Source organism: Leopardus geoffroyi, chromosome C3 (assembly GCF_018350155.1).
Source record: "Leopardus geoffroyi isolate Oge1 chromosome C3, O.geoffroyi_Oge1_pat1.0, whole genome shotgun sequence".
NCBI lineage: Eukaryota > Metazoa > Chordata > Mammalia > Carnivora > Felidae > Leopardus > Leopardus geoffroyi.
In genome coordinates, this window is record NC_059338.1 from 138,625,564 (window position 1) to 138,644,733 (window position 19,170).

At 42.5% G+C, this 19,170-nt stretch overlaps 2 protein-coding genes across 6 annotated transcripts in view; one reads left to right on the forward strand and one right to left on the reverse strand.

Annotated features, from left to right (window-relative positions):
* LOC123586149 (cytochrome P450 7B1) overlaps window positions 1–6,085 on the forward strand; it is a 178,175-nt gene extending 172,090 nt beyond the window's left edge. For 3 of the 5 annotated variants that reach the window (XR_006706630.1, XR_006706631.1, XM_045455086.1), the window contains one exon: window positions 279–447. Coding sequence is in view for 2 of the 5 variants with exons in the window: in XM_045455084.1 (XP_045311040.1) it covers window positions 279–566 (288 nt within the window). In the remaining 3 variants the exon portion in view is untranslated. Of the gene's footprint in view, window positions 1–278 lie in introns of all 5 variants that reach the window. The other 2 variants (XM_045455084.1, XM_045455087.1) reach the window with 1 other exon arrangement.
* Window positions 6,086–13,407: 7,322 nt separating this feature from the next.
* BHLHE22 (basic helix-loop-helix family member e22) lies at window positions 13,408–17,330 on the reverse strand. The gene is given in 2 exon segments (XM_045455088.1): window positions 13,408–15,623; window positions 15,625–17,330. Coding segments are annotated over 2 exon segments (1,122 nt in total). The 5' UTR covers window positions 16,218–17,330; the 3' UTR covers window positions 13,408–15,094.
* Between the last annotated feature and the right edge of the window lie 1,840 nt (window positions 17,331–19,170).

A 19,170-nucleotide genomic window follows, 5' to 3' on the forward strand; every position in this document is an offset into this window, starting at 1 on the left:
GTGTATGTATTTCCTAAGAGAGAAATACGAATTAGGAAGAAAAGTCCTCTCAGTGTGTGCATTTCACTATGATAGAGGAGAAGTAATTCCCTAGCAGCATTTGAGATTTTTGAAAGTTCATACATGATTTGCACTTGGTCACGCTTTGCTTTCTGGCATTTGCTGGATGCAGAGAGGCCTTGTAAGAAGGGCAGAGAGAGCTGGCAACTTTGTGGAACGGAGGTCAAACTATTTCATGTAAATGTTTAATTTTCATACTCCTTATTTCTTCTTTACAGGAGTTCAGATTTAATCGTTTTGTAGAAGATGGTAAGAAGAAAACCACCTTTTTCAAAAAAGGAAAAAAACTGAAGTGTTACCTAATGCCATTTGGAACTGGAGCCAGCAAATGTCCAGGCCGATTTTTGGCAATTATTGAAATAAAGGAATTGTTGGTTGTACTTTTAACTTATTTTGATTTAGAAATAATTGATGATAAACCTATAGAAGCAAACTGCAGCCGTTTTCTGTTTGGTATTCGGCATCCAGCCTCTGATGTTTTATTTAGGTACAAGGTAAAATCTTAAAGAAGCTGAAAAGAAAGAAAAGAAATCTATCAAAACTAACCTAAATGTCCTTGGCTTATCAATTTGTTTTGAATTTCTGCAAATGTAATTGCTTTGTTTGTTTGTTTAAGAAGTGTCAATTTATATTTGATCTGTGATCAGTCCAGTCTGCACAAAACCTATCATAAAATAAAATAGAATGTCGACATGAAAATGGACATCAAAATAAGCATAATGATAAACTCAAAATAGCTTTTTTATGTTTTTCTACATACTGTGATTTTCGCCTGTCATAGTAAATGTACCGCAATAAATTTGGCACTGTGGGATTTTTTAAGTCATTCATGTTCTTTTCTAATATGTAAAACCACACTTTATGTACAACTGGAAATTTGTGCTAGAAATGGACACAGTCTAACAAATGCAAAATTCTCAGAGAAGAAGGAAATTAAATTTTCATGAGATAAACCGGATGAAAATGTTCCCTTCAAGTGTAATATCAATAATATCTATAGCGCCTGAGTACGTTTGCATTAAATGAGTTTTGCAGTAGATTAAATGCTTCAACTTCACTTCAATATTTAATCATCCATAAATGTTCTTTATCACTTTGTATACTATGGCTCAATGCAACAAAATTTCTTGTTATGTAAGACCACTCATGTTAAGTTAGATACTGATAAGATGTATAAGAACACACAAAACCTATTGCAGATTCAGCCGTTGCCCGAGACATTAGTATCAGGTCTGTTGTTAGGAGCAAATGTTGAAATCGTTACATGGTAGTGTTTGGTTTCACTGTCAACTGGAAGGGTTGTATCAGCATTGCAATGAACTCTTTCCTAGATGCTTCCATTTATATAAACTGAGAAACTCGATAGCAGGATTTGTTCTTGACACGTCATCTTTTGGACTTGGAGCTTATTTGGATTGATTATGTAATGCAATATAATTTTATATGCCATAACGCAGCATTGTGTCCATGATTCAAAGCTTTCTCATTTCAGGGTACCAAGGGATTATTGGGCATCTGGCATAAATGATGATACTGTGTATAATCAGGAAAAGCAGGTAATAAAATTCAGTTAATTTGTATCGCATGATTGGAACTTCTACTATTTCAGCATTGTGCTATTGTTTTTAAAAAGGCGGTTGAGGGGCGCCTGGGTGGCTCAGTCGGTTAAGCGTCCGACTTCAGCTCAGGTCACAATCTCGCGGTCCGTGAGTTCGAGCCCCGCGTCGGGCTCTGGGCTGATGGCTCAGAGCCTAGAGCCTGCTTCCGGTTCTGTGTCTCCCTCTCTCTCTGCCCCTCCCCCGTTCATGCTCTGTCTCTCTCTGTCTCAAAAATAAATAAAAAACCTTAAAAAAATTTTTTTTAAAAAGGCGATTGATTTTTAAAATAACATTATAAAGTACAATACTTAATAGTAAATAGATGTTCTAGCATTCATATTCTCCTTCTTAAAGTACATGCTCTACACATTTCTTAGTGAGGTTCTGCTGGTCTAAACTCTGATTTTTGCTTGATTGGAAATGTCTTTTTTGCCCTCATCCTTAAGAGATGACTTTGCTATGCGCACAAGTCTGTTTCCTCACGGCACTCTGAAGATACTGCATAGTCTTCAGGCTTCTGTTGCTGCTGTCAAGAGGTTAGCCTTCCGTCAGTTTAATTATTCAAAGGGTAGTCTGCCTCTTCTCTCTGATGGCATTAACGTGTTCTTTTTGTCTTTGCTGTTCTTGGTCTTTCTGTATCATGCTTGCATGTCACAGTGCCTCTTGAGTCTGAGAATATGGGTCTTTTATCAGGTGGGAAAAATTCTCAGCCATAATGTCAGAATAATACCTCTCCCAGAGTCTGTATTAGAGCATCCCACTCGATACTCCATGTTGTTTGACATTTTCTCCCCATGTTTTCTAGCTCTAATTTATATTCTAGGTAATTGGTATAGATCTCACTCTCACGGTGTACCTAATCTGCTCTTTAACTCATCCATGGAGTTTGTTTCTTGCTTCTTATTTCACCTCAGAGGATTGAGTAATCCTACTCCTTATCCTTCTTATTCATGGTACACACTTATGATTTGTCCAAGCAAGACCCCTCTGGCCTTATCTACTTACTCTATCTTATTATCCCTTATCTTCACCATTATACTCCTCCCCATCATAAACGTTCTGATGTGTTTGATGCTTATCTTTTTATTAGTATGTATTTTTATAAAACATATTACCTGTGTGCAGGTTAATTTACATAAGTGCTTTTTCTATACATGAGATCCTTCTTTTTTTATTAAGCCCTATGTTTTTAAAGATCTATCCATATTACTATACACACACACACACACATACATGCACACACACAGATACATACGTATATTTAATATGTTTCTTCTAACTGCTGTTTAGTATTCCATAACATGCACCCACAGTGTTTTAATGACCTCTTCACCCCACGATGGAAATTGTATCCATGGGAAACTTAATTTGGGGGGGAGGCCAGAGCAGGAGCTCTACCCCCACCTGTCTTCCCACTGCTGTGTGCAGCCATCCTTCACCCTGGGCTGCCACAGACTCTGTCCCCAACCATGGTACCACACCACACCAAACACACACACACACACACACACACACACACACACACACACACACAGTTTGTGACTGCCTTCATTCTCCCCAAGATGTTCTAGATTTGTTATGTTCCATCCTTAGATCCTTATGATCCTCTCCTTTCTGTGGGTTGATTTTGAGTCAGGTGCCAGCTGCCAACTTAGCTTTCAGTTTTTCTTCTGATCCCACTGAGTTTGCTAAGTTCAATGATTAATTTTGTTCTTCCTATCTGCCTGGTCCTTTTCTATGTCTTTTTCCTTTGTCATACAGTCAATATCCTCTTTCATTTCTTTAAGTATATTAAGAAACCTATTTTATGTTATGTATCTGATATTTCTAAATCATTAGTATTTTGTGGGTCTGATTCTGTGTCTGTTAGTTTAACTCTTACTCAGTATAACTTGTTTATTGAGCCCGTATTCCTTGGAATTTTATCTCTGGAAAATTTTTAAGACCTGAGTTTTAAGGTTCATTCCTTTGGGGAGAAGTTGAGTTTCTTTTGTGTGAGTACTGATGTTATTATCAAACTCAGATCACTTTAAGTTTTCAGCTTGAGTACTTTGAGAGGAAATGAGGGATGGGAAATATATGGGTAATGTGGGTTATAACCCTAAATCAGCTACAAAGCAGTTCTGTGATAAGGAATAGACAGGAGAGACTTTCTGCTTTGGGGATTTTTTTTCTTTTCCCAGAGCCATCAGCGAGAGAGGCAGATCTAGTCAGTCTTGCTGTGGAGCGAGGTTTCCTTCTAGTTCACCAACCAAGGATGTTCCTTTTGCAAGTTTTTGGCTTGGTGCAGCAATCTTGGATTTCACACACACTCCCAACTTAGGCCCTAGGTTTTATCTTCTGCCTGCCACAAAGCGTAGCCCATTCTTTTTGTAGTAGGAGGACAACTAGTCCACCATATTCCCTGAAGGAGAAGCTACCATATTCTTCCATTTGTCTCCGCAGTATACTCTGTCTTACAGCAGAGAGAGCATGGGAAATTATTCAGTTCTAATTTCTGCTTAACTCCAAAGTGTGTCCAGGAATTTAGAATAGAAAGTAAGGATAAACAAAAGGGTTGAGAAAATATTATATAAAAGGAATGGGCAGTAGAAGCAAAACAGAATCATGTCACAGGCTTACATGTAGGAATTAAAGAGTGTTTATGAATAGGAAAAAAAATGTCATGTAGAAATAAGCTAAAAGACATGGATTCTAGCTGTGATATGACTAGTTTGTTATCATCGACCAGTCATTTTGCTTCTCATTGCTTCAGTTCCTTAATTGCAAAATAAAAATAATAAGGCCTTTTTGAAATGAGGGTTCATGATGAGAATTAAACATAGTGAGACGTGTGAATTTATTTTGAAAAGTGTAATGCAATATGCAAACATGAAGTTGTAAAGGAGATACTTTAACAAGGTTGCACCTTTTAAAAACTGTTCTTATATATTTGTTAAAGGGAATATTTTTTTACTCATCATATAGTTCATTATTCAATCAAACATTTATTGAGCATTGCCTCTATTCTAGACATGAGGCTGTGCACTGGATTACCCTTCTTCAAGAACACACAATTTATTAGGGAAAACCACACACACAACCAATTTATTATAAGTGTCGTTGGAAGTAATAAATTCATCTCTTTAAAAGGGTTCTAAAATTCTGATTTACCACTAGTTCTAACTAATCTTCCATCAGTCATTCCAGAGTCGTATTCTGTAATGAGAAATTACCATGTGCATAATTATGCACAATAAAACATATACATCAGGTATTGTGATTATATGATAAAAATAGCAAACCAAACACAGTCATTGAGGCTCCAGAATCTTTTTACAAACTATATTTTATATATCATAAAAACTCTTTCTTTTTCATTTTTACAGCCCCTCCCCTAGTTTCAAATTAAAGGAAATGAATAATAATATTGTTTTATATATCAATGGCTAACAGTAACGAAGCATTCAGTTGGCAAAAACTTAATGCTCTGAAGATATTAAGAAAAAAAGCTATTTACTACTAAAATAAGGCACACTGCTAAGCAACCCATGTGGGGACATCTGTCTGCCTTGTTCTGGCTTTCCTGGAACACTTAATTATATTTTCTCCATTTTATCATTAAGTTTGGGGTCACAAGTCTAAGGTAAAAGAGTTTCTATACTCAAAATCTGCATGATTACTTCTGTTTATTTTCTCACAAAAAAAAAATAATTTGGGTAACACTTCCTGTAAATGACTTCTAATTTAACAGTGGAACCTTAAAACCAATTTCAAAGATCAAAGCACAAAAATTATTTAAGTTTTGATCTTAGTATAAAATAATGTCAATAATGATAAAATAAGAACTCTATGCCCTTAGAATATGCACTGTTCTTAACCTATTAAAATCACCCATATTGCAAACTATTATTTACTTGAACTGCATTATTAGGTATTCATATTCACATACTCAATTAAGAAAAAGTTAGCAAGCCAAGATTACATTCCCTGTAGCATTATTTTAAATTATAATGAGTAATCACATAAAACTCTCTACTATTTCTCTAACGCAATTATTACTTACTTTGCTTCATAGTGTTAATCTAAATCAGTGATCATTGATGTTTGGGCTTTTTAGCTGAAACCTTTATTTTGTTTATAATACTTTCTTGAGTAAGATGAATTTAATTTGTGAAAAAAACTACTGCACAATTTTAAAAAGGAGATAATTTGGCAATGCTGATGTTTAACAATATTTTTTAGTCAAAGGGAAGTGCTGTATGTTATAAAAAAAACTGTTGTTCTGAATTGTTCGTTTAATATCTTTTGATTTTAAAATGGTATATATGTGGATTTATGAGGAAGCAAATCTTAAAAAGGCATTAGATTAGAAATGCAAATGCTTTGTAAATCTACTTAGTTATCTTTTATTTACAACGATAATTCAATAAATTAACTTTTAAAACTCAGGTGAATTACTGTGTCTCCTTATTTCCCTACTAGGAGCATGTTGGGTGACAGAAGATTTGGTTGCAAATAGCGATTTATTTGGAAAATAATTTTGCTGTCTGAATATCCTCACATTCTTGTCTTCCCCCACCCCAAACACACACACACACACACACACACACACACACACACACACACATTGTTATTTTCGGATACTCTTCCGAAAAGTGCATTCATTGTTATATTCAGAGTATTTTTCATATATTTTAACTTAGCTGTTTATGTGGGAAATAATAAAAACAGACCCAAGAAATATCAGGGACTAATACGTTTTTTAATAAGTTTATTTTAACCAGGCTGACCTTGCTAGTCTCTAGCTCTGAATAATTGTAGTCATTCTGTGGAGAGATGTAAAAGAACAACAAAAAATAGAAAAGAGATCCCATTAGACAAGGTCTTTGTCTTCTGCAGGTCGCTTAACACAGATCATGAATGAAGATGAATAATACTTGGACAGTGTTCTATTTATTCATAAAGCTGAAATCCAAATTGTAGATAAAGCAAGTAATATGGGATGGTGTTGAAGATGAAATGTGGCTCCTTCAGTAACTACACATACAGCTTTTTCCTGGACACTTGACTTGTCTAAGAAACACTCCTGTGAGTCATTAACGTTTTTACAGGAACTTGCCTTAGCTTAAAGGTGTTCCTGTGTATTTGAACTAGTCAGTTCAGTATTGTTTAAAAATTAAGATAAATTATGTCATTAAATGGGCAGTCTATGAAATAATTATCTATGATTTCAATTTTACTATAAAAACCATTTATCAAGTAAATAAAAATTTTATTTTTTTAACTGTCTGGAAGCAGCCATGACCATGTGAATCATAATATACATTTTCTATTCAGGATATAGCTGGATAGAAAAAATAGTCAGTGGTTATGCTGGATAATTTTAACTGGGTTTGATATAGTTTGTTGTCAATTATTTGAGGAAAAGTAGGATATATTGCTAAATATACAGGAAGTAAGTGTTTAGTGATACACTCATGAAGCATTTTATTTCCCTTACAACATTTGGTGCCTATAGGAGAAACTAGACATAAAGAGAACTATAATCTAATAATAAAAAATAGGTAAAGGTACTAATATCTAATGATTCATCCATGAGTCACTCCTCAATATAAAGCATGTGTTAATTTAAGATTTTCATTTGTTTACAAGAGAACATTTACTCCATATAACATTTATTTCTAAGAACTTATGTCATTATTACCTGATAAATACCCCAGATTTTTTAGTAAATTCTTTCATCTTTTCTGTTTAGTGTTTAAATGAAATATACTTTTATTTCACAACTTCTAAGAACTGTCCAGTATATTTAAAGTTTTACAAATGTCTTTGTTTTGTTAAATGGACTTTTTTTTAAGTATTTTAAATCAGTTTTGAATTTTTTTTAATGAGTCTTGAAGTCTACAGAAAGTACTGTCTCTGTGTTTTCAAGTTAGGTATCCATTTTTTAAGTTTTTATTTTGAATTAATTTTAGATTTACACGAAATCTGTAAAATAGTATTCATTTCTACAGAAGAAAGTCCTCAGACTAAACAATGTTTGCAAAATGTTACAGAGTGGTCCCAACACTTAGCCAGTTGGAAACCTTAGTTAATCCTTGAACTTTGGAGATGTTTATCCATAATAACTACCCTCTATAAGTCTATATAGGACAACCTGCTATAAGTAACAGAGTGGCAGAGAGAATTTGAGTATGTATTGTGAACAGATCCTCTATTGTCCAATTAAGTATGGTTTTCATAAAACACCATTTTTTTCTAAATTTTAAAAAGATCTTACTTCAATAATTCTAGATTTTACTTAATTTCGCTTTCTTAAAAAATGTACACTTCAAAGATCTATATGCCTGATGCTTCTCCAAAAGAAAATTAAAGTAAGTTACTCCCTGACCCTGCTTCCTGATATGTGGAGCATTCAATAGATAGATTTCCTTTCCTCCTCCAGGCGCTGTATGTTTGTGTGGAGGCCTGGTTTGGAAAATCATTTCCTTTCGTGGACGTCTCATGGCTCAGCCTGATACCAGGATTCTGACCATAGCTCTGCAGAGAAACTGTACATGGCAAAGGTAGCTGTACTTACTTGAACAGACAGTGCATGATTTAATGTCTTAACCAGTTAGGTATATAATCCAGGTGTCTCCCATTATAATAAGGTATTATTTGTCTTCTCTTCTCAAAGAGTAGGTGAGGATATTTAACAAAGAAATCCTTATACCAAGTTCTTCAGTAATTGCCAGAACAGAATAAATGCATAAAATGAGCTTAGGCCATGAAGCATTTTTATGTTTAAATCTAAATTCTCATCTCTAAACATCTCTATTAACACAGCAGATTTGAGTTGCAACCATCCTCCTAATAAAATGTGAAATCTTTAAGATTGTGAAGCATTTGTAAATAATGGATCCTTTAAATATCCCTGAACTTTATTCTAAAACTTATAAGGAGAAATAATAATTGCTTTATATAACCACTGATACCATTTTAGCATTTGATGAAGATGTTAATTTATGGTTGGTTAGCAGTTTATGGCTGTCATTAGTTTTTCAGTTTGGTCCACATTAGAAATCTATTTTTCTTTTTTATTTTAATCTGAGACAATTATATAAAGATATGGTTATGTTTTATCTAAAATGTATCATTCTACTATAGCATTTCAAATTATTCACAGATCATAGTTCTTATATGTGCATATATGAATTTAAAAATACAGCAATAAAATGCTTGAAACAGATCATAAATTTGCTTCATATTTTATTGCATCTCTGAATCAGGTTGAGAAGACAAGGGCAACTATGGTCTTTGGGAAAGAATTAACTCTTTCTCAAGCCGGAAAGGAGAATGATATCACAGGGTGCATAATTAAAGGTAACTCCCTATCGAAGCATCCTGGTGACTTACTTGTAAGATAGGCTTGTCTATTTTATTATATATGGTTGGGGCGGGGGTTGGACACTGCAAAATCCTCTTTCCCCTTTGCAATCCAACCTTCCCAGCCCAGTCATTTCTCTTAAAGTTTCTAATCTGTATTTCTATATTGCTCGAATTAGAGAACATAGGGGAAGGAAAGAAAGAAAAGTCACACACATACACATCCACACGCATTCAGGGGTACCTGATAATTTTGCAATTATCCAGAAATCTCCTGGATCCTGTTAAGACGAGTAAAAAGTGGTAGAATTTGACCCAAATTAAACCTCAGAAAAAGCGAGCAAAGAGTTTCCCCTGCCTTGCTAGGGAGCAAAGAGCTCTTTGAGGTTTAAAACTGGGGCGCTTCCACAGAATTCCTGGGGTTAGCAAGGCTGTGGGGTGTTCCTGAGAAGCCTGGGATCTGCCCGTGAACCCACCTGCCAGGGGGCACAGGGGACAACTGGGTCCAAGTGCCAACTCTGAAAAAAAGAGTTTGAGGCAGAACCCTGAACTTCTCTTTTTGTGCCAAGAAACTTGGAGGCTGGTTGGTTGTTTTTGCGGGATCGGGAGGGGCTGGGCACTCAGTCCATGGGGGACACTGGGAGAAGGGGTGCCCTGCGGCTGCGGACATAGAGTCCCTCCTAGGGCGCAGCGCGAGCAGAGCGGCGCGGTGGGCACGTGTATTGTGGACTTTCGGTCTACAACCTTGGGCTGCCAGGAAAACTGACTCTCCCGCCTCCCCCCCTTCTTCTGCCCTCCAGGGTCCCCAGTACAAACATTTGCCCTGGCTTGGGGTGAAACAGACACCTGGTTATGCAGCACAACCTACAGTATCCTGGTTCTAGTAACCACACATCTGAAGAGCCAGAGATCCAGCAGGAAGAAAAGGGCTCTTACCCTGAGAGTTGTTTTTGCTCTTAAACTCAAGTTATTGTCTCCTGTTTCCCCCCCCCGCTCCCCTCCTTCCATCTACCGTGCCCAATGTCGGATTTAAAAGGCCAAATTGAAATCAACCTGCACCACATTGGCAAAGCCGGGAGCATCCGAGTTATAAGTGCCAACGCGGAGCGCGCAGGAGCGGGGCTCATTTATTTTGCCCACACACACAAAAAAACCTGTTAATTGATGTAAAGTTGCTTGGCACGAGGATAATTTAATCGGACCTGCATTTTAATTAAAAGAAAACTTATTTATGTTTCCGATGTTTACGTTGAGCAATTTAATTTTGTGTGGAGGCACTGTTGTGCACTTGGTAACCTCCCCCTACCACCACTTGCCCAACTGAATCGCAGTTTCATTAAAGGTCTTGCTAAGGAGCCTCGTCTGACCAGGATTCATTACCTCCTGCCTTCTATGAGCACACTTTCGGGTCTCCTCTCGCTCTGTCGCTCCACGCGGCAGAGCCGCCACAGTGTGCTGCGAGCCGGGAAGTGAACTCTCATCATTATTTTTCAAAGTCTGGGAAGTGTATTATCCTTTTTCCTAGTGGTAATTAGTTACCATAGCATCTAATACGTAAATGTGCCCAGAGCACACCATTAACAGTTAAACGGAGGATTCAATTTAACACATGATTATATCTTTCATAAGTCATTATATTGGAAAGTCAATGCCACTCATGCTGGGGCAATCTCAGGGTCTAGGGCGCGTGGAAAGGTTCGGTTCCAGCGTCCGGGTCCCAGAGTTCGTGGAGAAGGGAAACCTGTGAGCCTGGGCTCTCCTGGGTGAGCCGTAGACAGTAAGGATGGGTGGTGGGTGGGATAGGAGGGAGTAGAATTGAAGCTCAACACAGGATCTTGGGGGGATGCCCAGCTGCGGAGAGTGGAGAAGGCAGCACAGAATGCGCGCGCGCGCACACGCACACACACTCACACACACTCACACACAAGACGGGGAGGGGAAGGAGGGGTACGAGCAAGCTCTTCGAAGATGACCATTTGCTGGTCCTGTAGGAGTCCACGAATAACCCCGACGCTTCTGTAGGTGCCTAGTGTCAAGCTGGAGATGAGATTAAGTAGGAATTAGAATTTAGAGAAGGCAATTGAAATTAGAAATTAGAGAAGGAAACCGGTGGAATAGAAAGCCAAGTGGGACCCAGGGTCCTCGCTCAACCTCATTTGCCTACTGTCTGTGCTCTAACAAACAAGTAGCAGGATCCATCCTTCGGGGTTTCTCTGAAGAAGCGCCCTACCTAAGGCGCGGTTCGGGTGGAGCAGGCTCAGAGGCGGGCGAGGTGCTCTGGCCGTCTGGTGAGCCACAGCCTCAGGGGCCAGAGCCTGTCTGCTCCGGCCAGAGAACACTTCCCCAAGACCACACTGATGCCCCTGGTGCTCAGCCACTCGGTCCCGACGTGGATGGTACATACTGGAAATACATCTGCGGCCCACAAGCGTGTGGGCCAACTTTCCAGACTGGGCCGCGCAATTCAGGACTCAAACCTCAGAAAGGAAGCAGCCCCCGGGGGCGGGGGGCGGGGGGGGGGGGTGTGCTGGTTGCCGGGATGGAGAAGAATTGCTCCTCCGGCAATCAGTTTCCTTCTTTGAAAGTTGCTGCTGGAGAAACTGAAAAGTTTCAGGCCATCTGGAGAGCCACCTAAGAAATCACGGGAAACCCCTCTCCTGGTCCTTTCAGGTGTCCTACCTTTACTCCTAGAACCAAACGCTGGCCAACTCCTGGATTTGGAAAGAGAATTGATTTGTCTGTAATTACCAACATGAAAATAAATATTATTAACCTCGCCATTTTTAATAATTGTACATATTCGTCTGACATTTCAACTTATCCTCAACATCCTCTCCTTTCCCCATCCGTTTCAAGTCTCTTCCAAGAGTAAGACTGGAGATCGAATGAATGATCAAAGAATAAAAGAAGTATGACCATTTCTTTTTCTCCTGAAGTTCAAGATTTGTTATTTGTACAATTTCTAATAATAGCTAAACAACACAGAGGTTACAGAGTATTTCAAGGAGGTCTTCTTAATAATGAGAAATATCAAGCAGTAAATCTTGCAGCAAATGTATGTCCTATAATGTTAATATGCAAAAAGAAAAAAAACCTACTGATGGTGGCTGTGGTTAATTCCTAATCAGAATGATGGACAGCAGGGCCAGAACAATACAAACTAATGGCTGTGTTGCTGATCACTTTACCCCTTGATTAAAGACACCCAATTATGGCTCAGAACAGTGTCGTAATTATGTTTCTTAATCACATCCAGGAGGTTTAATTGCCTTAACGATGTGTTTCATTAAATGAATTTAGGTATTATAGTCGACAGTTTTCATACACAGTTGTTTTCAAATTAACATAATATTAGACATCGTCATGGAAATTGTTTTAATAATCATAATTAGACGCACCCAGGCTTTGTCTGGTAAATGCTGAGAGATGGTCTCTTCCTGCCTGGGGGCTGCCCTGGTCTGTTCCCTCCCTCTACCCCCACTCCCTGACTGGGAGGGCTCCAGCTTCAAGGCCTTTTGCTGTTATGTTTTCTGAAAAGTTACAGGTTCTGATTAATCTTTTTTGATGGCAAGTGGAGCAGAAAATATCCTCCTCACCCCCCACTAAGTTTGATGTCATTTAGGGATATCATTATGAGCAGAGGCTATGCAGACAAAAATGCATGTAGCCTACTGCCTACAGAGGAAACACTCTGACAACCCATCACCACCACCACCATCTCCATAACCTCCACCACAGCAAAAATCAAGTCTTCTACATTTGAGGACATTATTAAGATCCAAATACAAGCCTACACAGACATTCTTTAAAAGAATCAATCCTCAACCCAATCCCAATGTAGTCCCTAAAAATCTCATTAACAAGCCACACTAGTACGTTTTGAAAATCTCTATGGGCATTGTTTACACTTATAATTAAGCCTGGTTGATTTTCCTGTTACAAAAGAGAAAAAAGTGGAAAGCCACAACAAAATCCATTCTCAGAGAATCCAAATCCATCTCTTTTCCTGGGCTTTCAGGCAGTTGGAGATAGAAATTTTGATTAAATTCTTTAAGAAACTTTAGCCTCTTTGATGGGCCCTGGCATGGTTAACAGTGCCACACAAGTGGGAAGAGTTCCAGAGGCAGCATGGCCTTCAAAGTTCATGCCAGCAGATAGGAACTCTGGATCTCCTCTGGGTCTCACCAGTGACCCCACTGCTCTCTCCTCCCATGACCAGGCCCAGCCATCATCCTACAGACAAGTAAACAAGTGAAGTGGGGCTACTCCTAAGTGGGTATCCCTGCCCAAACCCTAGTTCCACCTTCTCTGAAACTCCTTTCTTTTTTGTTACCTTTCAAGCAAAGTAACACAGAAGAGAGGGGACTGCTCCTTCCACAAAGCACAGCATAATAAAATGTTTGATCAAAATATTTTAATAAAGATTCTTTCTGACATAGATACACATACAAATGGTCGTACATAGCTGTCATAGTCTGATTGACCTATTTGATATATATATCATTCTTTACACATCCAAAACCCGCCAGTAAATCCATCATAGCTCCCAACTCGCCGTCCAACCTGACAAGCTGAATTTGTATTATCTGCAAGGAGTGGAAAATAGCAGGACTCCATTTTTAAAAAAAGGTTTTCTTGATTTTCATAGGATAGAAAGGCAGGCAAACAGCCATGCAAACTAAAACTGAAAGCTCACTTTGGGTAAATAGCTTCTTGCTCTTCCTTAGTTTTATTTTATTTCTTTTTAAATTTTATTTTTTTTTTAGAAAAATAACAAAGGATTTCACACCATAGGCAAATCAAACCAGTCTTTTAACTTAAATAATTCTCCACAGTTAAAATAACTTATATATGTACATATATATTAAAAGCAATTAAATTAGACCTTTTAAAAATGCACAGCACAGCCTGGAAAAATATTTGCTTAGCATGTTCTTACTTATAGGATCTATTGCTGTGATGTCCTTCCCTTTTAGAATGCAAAGGAGTCCCCTTTCAAAAAAAGAGATCAATTCATTCATCAATTAAGAATACACCTTCCTGTAATTTTTGGACTGAAGCAATTTATTAAAGCTCAATTTAAATACAGGGATGATGCAACTGAAAATATCCAGGTGACCTTTGATAAACCTAAGCAGCTCAGATACATCAATATGTCTCTTCATACTTGTTGGCAAATAAACCTTTTAAACACTTGGCACACAGTATAAGTTAATCTATAAAACAGAATTTTAGAGGCATTAAAAAAAATCTGCACAAAAGACCCATGACCTTAACACATGATAAATATTGTTGATGTGGAAGGGTCACTGAAAAATAACAAATAAATACCATGAATTGTTAATACATCATTGCAGAGTGAAAAGTAACAAGGTGCACATAAATATTTTTAAATGCAATTCTTTCAGCCACAGTCAGTTTTTTTTTTTTTTTTTTTTATATCACTCTTGCCAAAACTTTTGAGCATTTTCACAGGATTAAAGTTCAGAGACAATAAAAAATACAAGTCTTTCATAGCAATGTGTCTCTTTCTGGTTTTCTTCCCCCACTTAAATAAGTCTACATTTCAAGTTTTTCTCCTGGCTCAGAATCAAAATTTATTTTCAAGTGCCCTTTCTGATTTGTCTGAATGAATATTCATCCCACAAGCCACCCAACCCCGGACTCCTCCTCTGCCCCTCAGCACTAGCCAAATTCACAATTATTTAGTAGGATTAGTATTTTGCCATTTAATAAATACTCTCCACGCTTAATAACCAAGCGACTACTTCCCAACTTATATTTTAAGCTTCCTTGCGGTCTAGGCTGCCACCAAAGTTGCCACTTTTCTGAGAAAAAAAAAAAAAAAAACATCCATACTTCATCCCAACTCCACCTCCCTCCTCCCTCCCTCCCCACCCCAAAGACCGAGATTCTGGGGATGTCGAGGCTAAAAGTCCCGTTTGTCTCTGATACTTCTCAGTTTTCGCCTCTGTTTTGTTTGCAAGTGTTTCACAACTACGAGAGGACCAAAGTAAAAGGGGTGGGGGGCAGCTTTTCACTTTCCTCTAGCTTTGGGGTCGGTCTAGTGTTTTCCGGGGGTGTGTTTAAGGCTTCTCCGTGCACTGTTTGCAGAGGCTGGAGGAGACGCTGTTAAACAGGGCGCACTTCTCCGGACAGGAGGCGGCCGGGGGCAGCCCGGCGCTGAACGGGTAGCCGGCAGCCTGCTCGTAGGCGCCGAGCGCCGGGTGCAGGGCAGCGGCGGCCGCCGCCGCCGCCGCGGAGCTGGGCAGCGAGGCGGCCGAGATGGCCTGGCCCTGGTTGAGGTAGGCGACGAGGCGCCGCATCTCCTCCAGGGCCTGCGCCTGCATGAGGATATAGTTCTTGGCGAGCAGCAGCGTGGCGATCTTGGAGAGCTTCCGCACCGAGGGGCTGTGCGCGTAGGGGATGACCGCGCGCAGCTCGTCCAGCGCGTCGTTCAGGTCGTGCATCCGCCGGCGCTCCCGGGCGTTGATGTTGAGCCGCAGCGCCTTTTGCTCTTTGGATTTCTTGCTGCTGCTGCTGCCGCCGCCGCTGCCGCCGCTGCCGCCGCCGCCGCTGCTACCCCCGCCGCTGCCGCCGCCGCCGCCGCCGGGGGCCCCCCGAGGGGGCGCTGGCGCCGCCGTGGAGGTGGGCGTTGGAGCAGCCCTCGGCCGCCTTGGCGCTGCCGCCTCCCGCGCCCGGGGAGGCCCGCGGGTCGGCGCCTCCGGCCCGCAGCACCAGCTCGCAGCGGCCGTCGCTGTCGTCGTCGGGGCTCTGCTCGCCGCCGCTGCTCTCGGCCACCGAGCCGCGGCTCGCACTCTCGCCGTATTTGAGGCACAGGGCGGCCCCAGCCGGCAGACTGCTCAGGCTAGGGTCGCCCCCAACGCCGGCAGAGCCCACGAGCAGCCCGGGGACGCCCACCCCGCCGCCGCCGCCGCCGCCGCCTCCCGCGCCGCCGCCGCCTCCCCCAGGCGGTGGCAGCAGCAGCCCTGCCCCCTCGGGGTCAGCCGGCTCGAAGCAGCCCAGGGGCGAGGAGGAGGACGACGCCGGGCGCTCCCGGGGCGGCGGCGCCAGGGACAGGTCCATGCCCGGGGGCGTGGAGCGGAAAGCCGCCTCCAAGCGCTTTGCGGTGGAGGCGCTCAGGCTCTTGTGCAGAAAGAGGTCGTCTTCGCCCGAGGCGGCTGCGCCGAGGTGCAGCCCGCGCTCCATGGTCCGGCGCCGGCGCACAGCCCCGGCCCGCCGCGCCGGCCGCCGCCGCCTCGGCTGGGGAGTCAGGCGGCGCCGCAGACGCGCCCGAGCCGGGCTCCTGGGCTGGTGCGCGCGTCGGTCCCGGTGCTGCTGGCAGCCCTCTCCCCTTCTTTTTCTTTTTCGCCTTCCCCCGCGCTCTCCGCCTCCTCTTCTTCTTCTTCTTCGTCTCCAGCCGATGGTGCTGGCTGCTGGGGCTCACCATGGGCCGCGGCCCCGCATGGTGGGAGGGTGGGCGCGGAGGGAGTGGAGCCGCCGCCGCTGCCGCCGCCGCTCTGAGCCCAGCCCCGCGCCGCCTCTCCGCACCGTTTATCTTGCTTGGATTCACCTTCAAGAGATTTCCGGACCCATCAACCAGCCGCCGCCACAGACGGGGGAGTCTTTTACATCATTATCTCTGAGTAGGTTATTATGAAGAAGACTCGCCTGTTGGGACAGCGCTTTCTACCCAATCAGGTTAACGTTTTAATTAATAGGATTAAAACGGTAACAAACAATCGCAGGCGCTATCTGGCCGCGAGTCTGAATAGTTTCATTTCCCAGGTCTGAAGACAGGCAGCAGCTAGAGCTTTATAAAAGGCGCCTGCTCCATTATTCTGCGTGCCATCTGTATACACAGCTTAGCGCATATGTTTGCAAGGCGCTGGGTCCTGTTAGTAACCCAACAACTGCCTTTAGCTTGACATGTGTGGCGACTTTCACTCATCAATGAGCACACTAAAAGCCCTACTTAGAGCCGAGGATGTTCTTTGCTCCTTCAGCAAATTGTGGCTCGGCGGCAAAGCCTGGGAGTCCCGGGGAGAGCAAACGCCCCCATCCGCCGCACCCCACCCCCACTGCCCTTCCCTCGCCACTGCTGTCTCATCTTGTGCTAAATTACCCTTCCGGGAGAGAATTATACTCCACCCCTGTTCGTGGAATGATCTGGATTTGGTGACGGGACTTTCCGGGGGGAGGGGGCGAAGTAGTGTCCCGCTGGCTTGCCGAAAATTCACCCAAGATTCTCAGCTAGTAAGGGAGCAAAGCAGTCGTACCCCTGGAACACACTGCCTTATTTCCACCCCGCACACCCATTGCCCATTTCCTATCCGGATGACAAAATAAAAGAAAAGAAAGAAAAAAAAAAAAAAAAAGAAAAGAAAAGAAAAGAGAAAAGAAAAAAAAAGAAAGAAAATGGAGAACAACTTAATTATGCAGCCCATTAGATTAAAAAAAAAAAAAAAAGGAAGAAAAGAAAGAAGGAAAGGGTGCTTTTTCAGCGGTCTCCAAATGACTGTGACAGTGATGGTGATCACGAAGCATATGATTTCCTACGCGGGAGAAAACTGATTTCTCAAACTTTCCTCAAGATTAAAATCCAGTTGTTTCAGAATAGTCAACTCCACCAGGAGTCAAATCCTCTCACACACCAAGTGGGGCACTTGAGCCTATTTATTTACCCGGAGACATAACCGACAGCCAGGAAGCCATTCAGGGACATCTGGATGTGCCTCGGTTGTTCTTGGAGGGCTGGGAAGGGAGAGCTGTGAAAACGAGTGCTCCTTTCCGGATGGGAAATGGTACACGCGGTCCTCTAGCTCCTGAGTTCGATCTGGGAGCACATGGTATTTAGCGGCTGGTTTTCATCCTTATGACATAAGTAAAAACAATATTTCCCAACGCCTCCAATAAATCTTTCTTATGTGGCAGAATTACTGAAGCCTATGAAATTTTTGGTTTCTCTGGTTTCATTAAAAACCTTTTAATTGTGGCTTTCAGAGTTGGCCCCAGGTGTTGGACTCTTTTCATTACATTTTGCTCTAATGTGATGAAATTCTAATTCTCTCCTTACCATATGGTTAAATTTCCCCACTGAGAATTAGTTGAAAAAGGAGAAATAATCTATTAATCTCTGTAATAGATTCACAAATGAGGTTCGCCACAGAACCTGTTTTTGAATGGTAATATCAGAACAGTTGGGCGCCTTATTTCATAAAGGAGGGGTGAGGACGACACCGAGGCGTCTGCATTTTCACCTGGAAAGAATGAAAAGGGGCTCTGCGGCATCTTTCCAAAATAATTGCCTGAGAGTCAGTCTCAAGGGGACACAACTACTACGCTGTCGTCGGTTACTTTCGCGCCTTCGGATTTACTGGAATCCGAAGACCGAGAAAATGCTATCGGGCTGTGGGAAGCTATCCAGCCGAGGACCCAGGCCGGGGGTTCTGGAAGGCTTGAGCCGGCCCACGTGTCTCGCTGGGGGCTTAAGAGCACGTTTACGTGCAGGGCGGCCTCTCGCTCCCCGCTTCCCTCCCACTTTCCCTCCCCCGGCGCTTGCAGCTGTTAACCTCTCCCTTTAGGAAGCTGAAGACGCGCTCCTGGTGCTGCTTCTCAATTAGCAGCTTTGTTTTCACTGGGATCATAAACAAAGGTTCTCTGTAAACATAGGTGAGCCTGGTGTGTGCGTGACAGTAACTCCCCAAAGTCCTCTGGCCACTTACCGAAGGACTGAGACTGGCACCGTCGCGTCTCTGGCCGGAGTGGCGACACGTCCCCGGATGTCTGACGTGGTTCTCCATCCAGCCTGCCCATCCTGTGGGCCCGCACTGTCCGCGCTACGCCTGCGTTCCTGATGGCCCCTCTGTGGGCACTAGACGGGCGAAGGATCGACCATGCCCGAGTCCGGTAGAGGTCGTGTTTGCCTGCTGGCCGCCACACAGGGCCATGCCCCGCAGGGCCGAAATGGCCGAGCTGGAGCACCACGCAAGGTGGCAAAGGCACCGCCCGTCCTGGCTAGACCTGGGGCCCTCGCCGGACCCCGGTCCATCGGCGCTATTGTATAACTCAGCACCGAGGAGAGCACCTCGTGGCCTTTCCCAGACCTCACCTCCATTCCTTCCCCTCTTCCACCTCCCTACTCTTCCCTGGCCACCCAAAC